The 6,371-nt window shown below is 43.4% G+C and overlaps 1 protein-coding gene across 1 annotated transcript in view; it reads left to right on the forward strand.

The window, feature by feature from the left end:
- The window catches only part of LOC107297496 (bifunctional heparan sulfate N-deacetylase/N-sulfotransferase 3), a 60,616-nt gene that overhangs the window by 46,334 nt on the left and 7,911 nt on the right, over positions 1-6,371 (forward strand). The window contains exon 12 of the mRNA XM_015826858.1: positions 398-500. Coding sequence (XP_015682344.1) covers positions 398-500 — 103 coding nt within the window. The remainder of the gene's footprint in view (positions 1-397; positions 501-6,371) is intronic.

Below are 6,371 nucleotides of genomic sequence, written 5' to 3' on the forward strand. Positions count from 1 at the left end.
GGGTAATTTTTAAGAGGGGTTTTTAGAGGAGTTTTTAATTATATTTTAAATTAGACAAGTTAAATATTTCATTTTAATTAATTTTAAATTTTGTGTTGTTATTGGTGTTTTTAATTGATTGTCAGCCGCCCTGAGTCCGCAAGGAGAAGGGCGGGATATAAATTCGAACAATAAATAAATAAATAAATAAATAAAATAAATAACAATGTCCTTCCTATAGGACAGAACAAGATAGTAGCTGGCTGAATTACTGGCTCCAGTCACGTTAATTCCGTCTGGAGGTCATAAAGAGTAGGCTTAAGGTTATGCAGACAAGGCAATAAAAAGGGTTGACTTATCATTTGCCTAACTAGGAAATGAAAACATTTATTGAGTTTAAATGTAGTATATGTTTCAGGTTTGACTCACACAAAGGTTTTTGGTGTCAACTTCTGGAAGAAGGAAAAACAAAATGTCTTGGAAAGAGCAAAGGGAGAAAATACCCTCCAATGGACTCTGAGGTAAACCCTTATTTTAGATGTATAATAGATAAAGTCCACTCCGTTGAAATACAACAAATTTTGTGGGGGGAAACTTTGCCCTTTAAATTTGTGGCACTTAAAAATGTGTTGTTGGTACTAGATTGTGCCGATTTAGGACACAATCACATATGGATTGTCATTAAAAATTACTTAGTATTTAGCAGAAATAATTAATTTTATCTGATCTTACTTGCTAATCATGCATAATCTGCTCCCATTCTACTGAGACTGATTGCTTCTATATTTATTTTGAGGAAAAATGAAGAATATTCAAAGAAATAGAATCTTATGTGCCAATCTGTAAGTTAAGAGGTTTTCCTATAACCCAGAAAGTCAAATCATTCAGTGTTAAAATATATTAGCTGGACTAGCTGAAAAGTTGTGCTGAGAATAATTATTGGTTTCATGCATTGACTTCATTCATTTCATGCCACAACCCCACAAGATGCTCAGCAGATTTAATATACATTTAACATATTCATACTAAAGAGTATTGACAGAACTATTTCAAAAATGGATTGAAAATCACTGATCAGTTGTTTGGGAAGGGGAAGTACTAAGCCTGCATTTTATGCTTCTTGAGCTTATAAGTCGTGTAATATTTTAAAAAGGACACAAATATGCAACCTAGATACTGAAATTCNTATGGAATTTTTTCCTACACCATCCAATGTAACCACTGATTTTCTCTTTGAGAAGAGTGCTAATTATTTTCATTCTGAAGAAGCCCCTAAACGAGCTGCTTCTTTAATTCCTAAGGCAAAAATCATAACTATTCTCATTGATCCATCAGATCGAGCATATTCCTGGTACCAGGTATAAATTTTAACAAAATGCAACTTCCATGTGTATGCATGATAAATTATGATGGTTTGCTTCTGTTATTCATTGCGTGCCACAATTATAGTCAGAAGTATGGATCATTATTGGCAAGTCCATAATTGATAGACTTAAAAACTGTCAATGAAAGCTTTTTCATCCCTTCTTTAATTGTAATTCAGATGTTTATTGGGCAGAAAGCCATCTCACTGAGAACTGATTGCTACAATTTAAGAATAAACATACTCAGCAAAAAGAAGTCAACAAACATCAAGCAAGAGAAAGCTTTATTGCGAAAACAGAAAATATAACTGTTATTTTGCTAAGATTCTGTCAAACAATAAAATGTCTTATCAAATGAAATAATCAGATTGTTCATTTTCAATTTTTTAATTTTTTTTTATTCAAGAGTTTAAATACAAAAAACAACCAAAATCCATCTTCCAGATTGTTATGCTTAAAAACATTGAAACAAATATTATAAGTATTACATTTTACATACTTTTGCTTCTGTACTCTTTTATACTGGTTCATCTAACCCTTGTTAGTATTAAATCCAGCAAAATGCTTGCTTTGTATTTGGCCTTGAATCAAGAAGGTATAGTAGTTGCGTTGGAAGGTGAATACTCAGAAATGAAGAAGCAGTTGTATATTCTGAACTTGAACTAACTTTGCCTTACAGTTGACATCCGTAAATTTGTTTTTCAGCACCAAAGATTTCATAAAGACCCAGCCGCTCTAAAATTTTCATTTTATCAAGTGATCACGGCAGGACATCATGCTTCACCAGAACTTAAGATCCTGCAGAAGAAATGTCTGATACCAGGATGGTTTGCCATTCACATAGAAAGATGGTTAACTTATTTTCCATCTTATCAGGTAAACAGTATTATGTCTCAAACTATTCAGAATGTAATGAGTAGGGAGCATTTTTAGTGCTCACAAGTTTTTTTTGTTTTGTTTTTTTTGGGGCCAGAGCAATAGATTGCCTCAGCAAAACTTCACCTACACATTGTTCTATTAAGTGGTGCCGGCCTGAATTCCAGGGACTGCAGTTATCTAAAGATGGCCCACCCATGCTGCGTCCATTCCCTTTGTTATTCATTTTATTCTATTATGTGGGATATTCATGAATTTGCATCTGAGTGTAGATTGTCCAAAACCTGAATAGTATGCCCTTGTACAACCTGTATATTCCTTGGCCTGACAGACTTAATTTTCCTTCTCTCTTTTAAAGAACACTTTCTGCTTATGTAATCCTTTTGAAATTCTAGCTCAGTGATGGCGAACCTTTTAGAGACCGAGTGCCAAACCGCAACCCAAAACCCATTTGTTTATCGCAAAGTGCCAGGGCTGCATCAGCATTGTGATGCCCTCGGGGGGGAGACAGGGAGGCGCCTCTGAGTGCCGCCTCTAGCATGCAAAAACTGGGGGCGCAAAAATGGGTCACCGTGCTGCAAGGTGCAAAAACCGCCGCCACCGCACTGCGGGGTGGAGATACAAGGCGCTGCATCACGCAAGAACGGGGCAGGGCTAGTGAGTATCACACAGGCACTAGCCCCGCCCCATCTGCAGTGCAAAATGCTTCCCCCTCCCTTTTCTTCCAGTCCAACAATGGTTGGTGAGCTCTGCTCTACCACCTCTACTCGAGCTTGCTAGTTGGCCGCTTCGCCTCCTTTGTGCTGGGTGGGGCTCCTGCTCCGGGCAGCGGTGGCAGCCTGATGGACCTGCTGCTGGCGGTGGTGCACGTGCCAACAGAGAGGGCTCTGAGTGCCACCTCTGGAACGCTTGCCATAGGTTCGCCACCACTGTTCTAGCTGTTTCAAGCAGAACCAGCTTAATTAAGTTTCATGCTTTAGGCCACTACTAGCAATTCTTCATTGCTGTCATCCTGTAGCTTCTACCAAAGACAGTATCTGGTTCACACAGTACATATCCCACTGTGTGTTAACTAGGGTAGAGTTGAAAATGATACTTGATCCCTCAGCTGTCCCAAATCTTAAGTACAGTTGGTTTAGATCAGTGTTTCTCAACCTTGACAATTTTAAGGCATGTGGACTTCAACTCCCAGAATTCCACAGCCAGCATCGCTGGCTGTGGAATTCTGGGAGTTGAAGTCCACATGCCTTAAAATTGTCAAGTTTGAGAAACAGTGGTTTAGATACTAGAGACAGCTGCTCAATCATATTCAAGAAAGTCTAGTTGCCTTTTGAAAAGTACTTTTAGACCAGGGGTAGGCAATCTTGGCTCTTTTATGACTCGTGGAGTTCAACTCCCAGAATTCCTGAGCCAGAATGGCTCAGCTTGGAAACCTCTCCCTTTCCCCTCAGCATGGCTGGCTCAGGAATTCTGGGAGTTGAAGTCCACGAGTCATAAAAGAGCCAAGGTTGCCTACCCTTGCTTTAGACTCAACCGTATTGCAAAGGGAGTATGTTACAGGCCCAGGCAACTGAGTTTCCCATTATGCCTCTAACAATAAGTATCCCCTCCATGATTGGTAATCTGTAACTTATTTATTTACTTAGTGTATGGCATCTACAGAGGTCATGCAATCACTGATGTACAAATTCAACTTAAATAAAGCATCAGCAAATATACTGCTCAAAAAAATAAAGGGAACACATCCTATGAGACATCCTATAGGATGTGTTCCCTTTATTTTTGTGAGCAGTATATATATATGTATATATAAAAGATGTGGACTGTTAAGTCCGGAGAATAATGGCGCTTGAGACGAAGCATTTCTAACAAGTCTTTATTCTCTGCTTCCATAACACGAACAACCTGAGCAGAGGCACGCAGGCCTCTATTTATACCTTCAGATCCCCGGGCAAGTTCAACCAATCACAATGCTCTCTTTTCCCGCCTTGCGCACGTGCGCAAGGCCGGCGCCACTCAGTCTGGTCCCGGGCAGCTTCTGCAAATGCCAGGGACTCTTGCAACGTCCCGAGCCTGCCTTTGCAGGCTCAGGACACAACACCCCTTCCCCCTGGATGAAATAAGACTGCGCCCACATGGACGCCATCCTAGTGATGGTAATATAATTAATAATGAGTTAATGTCACACAGTGTATAAGGTGTGGGGGCTGTTCCTTTGAACCAGACCCAATGGCCCCCAACCTTGTTTCCTTACAGTCAACCAGCCTGGACCTCTAGTTCAGTTATTGCTATTTACCTGCTCACCTTACGTAATCGGCTAGGTATTTGGGAGGGCTTCTTACCCTGAGCGACCTTCTCGGACCTGGGGAGTTTGTATTGTTTTCCCCGTTGCTTCTTGCACTAGGTGAATTGCCCTGTGGATGACTGGTGACTTCAGTTTGACTTTCCTGCCCGTCTCCTGTATTCGAGCAGTCAGGGCCCTTTTGATCGCTAAACCTGGTTGACCTACCCTCTATGGAGTTTTCTAACCCCTCTGAACTCATTGCCGTGTTTCCTGACGGAGTGCGGTTTTCCTGGCTCGTTTCTGTAGTGATAGGGTCTAGGGATGCCTCCCTGTTAGCCCTGATGCGTGAGGACATCCTTCTATGAGCCATTTCAGCAAGGGACGTGTTCCCCCTTTGTTTTGCCTGCTCTCTTGCATGTTGTGAGTTGTGAGTATGCTCCCAGGTGTTCTCCGTGTCTGGAGTATTGTTTGTAAGGGGTGGATAAGTAGTCTGCCACCGGTGGGACTCCCAGGCTGGAGTGTGTGTGGGGGTGTCTGTGTACCCCCTTTCCCAAGAACTGCTACTTGAAGCACCTGTGGAACTTGGGTGTTGAGAACCCGTTTCACTCCCCACAGCCATCGTTGGCTGTTGAGTTTGATTCCCAGAATGCATTCCCCATTCCTCCTCCCCCCCTAGAGGAGACTGAGAAGGAACCATAGGCGCGTCCCGTCTCACACGTAGTTGATCAATGTGGCGGCGAAGAACGCGGCCATCTTCCAGGGACACTTCGTAGGACAGAGGCCCCGAGACCTTGCAGACCACAGCCGGGACCCAGAGGTGGCCAGGCCCGTAATTCCTGGCCCAGACAGGATCACCTTCACATAGGACCCGTGGTGGGTGTGGCTGAGACACCTGTGCAGCTACACGTTCTGGATGCAGCCTGTCCAATTTAGTCACGAGCCGATGACCCCAACGGAGTTCGGCCGGGCACTTACCCGTGGCAGTGCACGGAGTAGTACGATGTGCCAAGAGAAAGTCAGCCAACCTGTGATGCCAATTGCCGTAAGTCAGCTTCTTGAGGGCGTCCTTGGCAATGCGGACCATCCGTTCAGCCAGACCGTTGGTGGAAGGATGGAAGAGAGCCGAAGCAGCGTGGCGGATCATGTTGGTCCGAAGAAATCCCTGAAACTCAGTAGAAGTAAATTGAGGACCATTATCCGACACTAGAACATCTGGCAACCCGTGTGCAGCAAAAATGTGTCTCAACACTTGAATAGTCTTGGCAGCTGTGGTAGAAGACACAGGCACGACCTCCAGCCATTTGGAATGGCTATCAACAACAACCAGGAAGAATTGACCCTGAAAGGGCCCAGCGTAATCTACATGTATTCTAGACCATGGAGTGTGTGTTTCCTCCCACCTGTGTACAGTCATAAGCTGAGAGGAAGATGGACCAACGCAGCATACGAGGGGATAGGATATGAGGAGTTTGTTTGGAGGTAGTAAATAGCCCCAACAAAGGCTTGTGGTCAGTGAAGACCGTAAAATGGCGGCCATAGATAAAGTCATGGAACTTTTTAATGCCAGCCACCAGAGCCAAAGCCTCCCTATCAATTTGAGCATAGTTGCGCTCAGCAGCAGATAAGGTCCTAGAGTAATAAGCCACAGGGACCTGAGTCCCATCAGCCGTCAAATGGCTAAGAACAGCGCCCACACCGTAGGGTGAGGCATCACAAGCCAGACACACTGGCAACTGCTCATTAAAATGAGCCAACACCGCATTGGATGTAAGCAAGGCTTTAACCTCATTGAAACTGGCCTCATGGACTTTGGTCCAGCGCCAACACACATTCTTGTCAAGAAGTCTGTGCAAAGGTTCAGCAATAGC

This window comes from Protobothrops mucrosquamatus, unplaced genomic scaffold, assembly GCF_001527695.2.
Source record: "Protobothrops mucrosquamatus isolate PMUCROS unplaced genomic scaffold, P.Mucros_1.0 scaffold3344, whole genome shotgun sequence".
In the NCBI taxonomy this organism is placed as follows: domain Eukaryota; kingdom Metazoa; phylum Chordata; class Lepidosauria; order Squamata; family Viperidae; genus Protobothrops; species Protobothrops mucrosquamatus.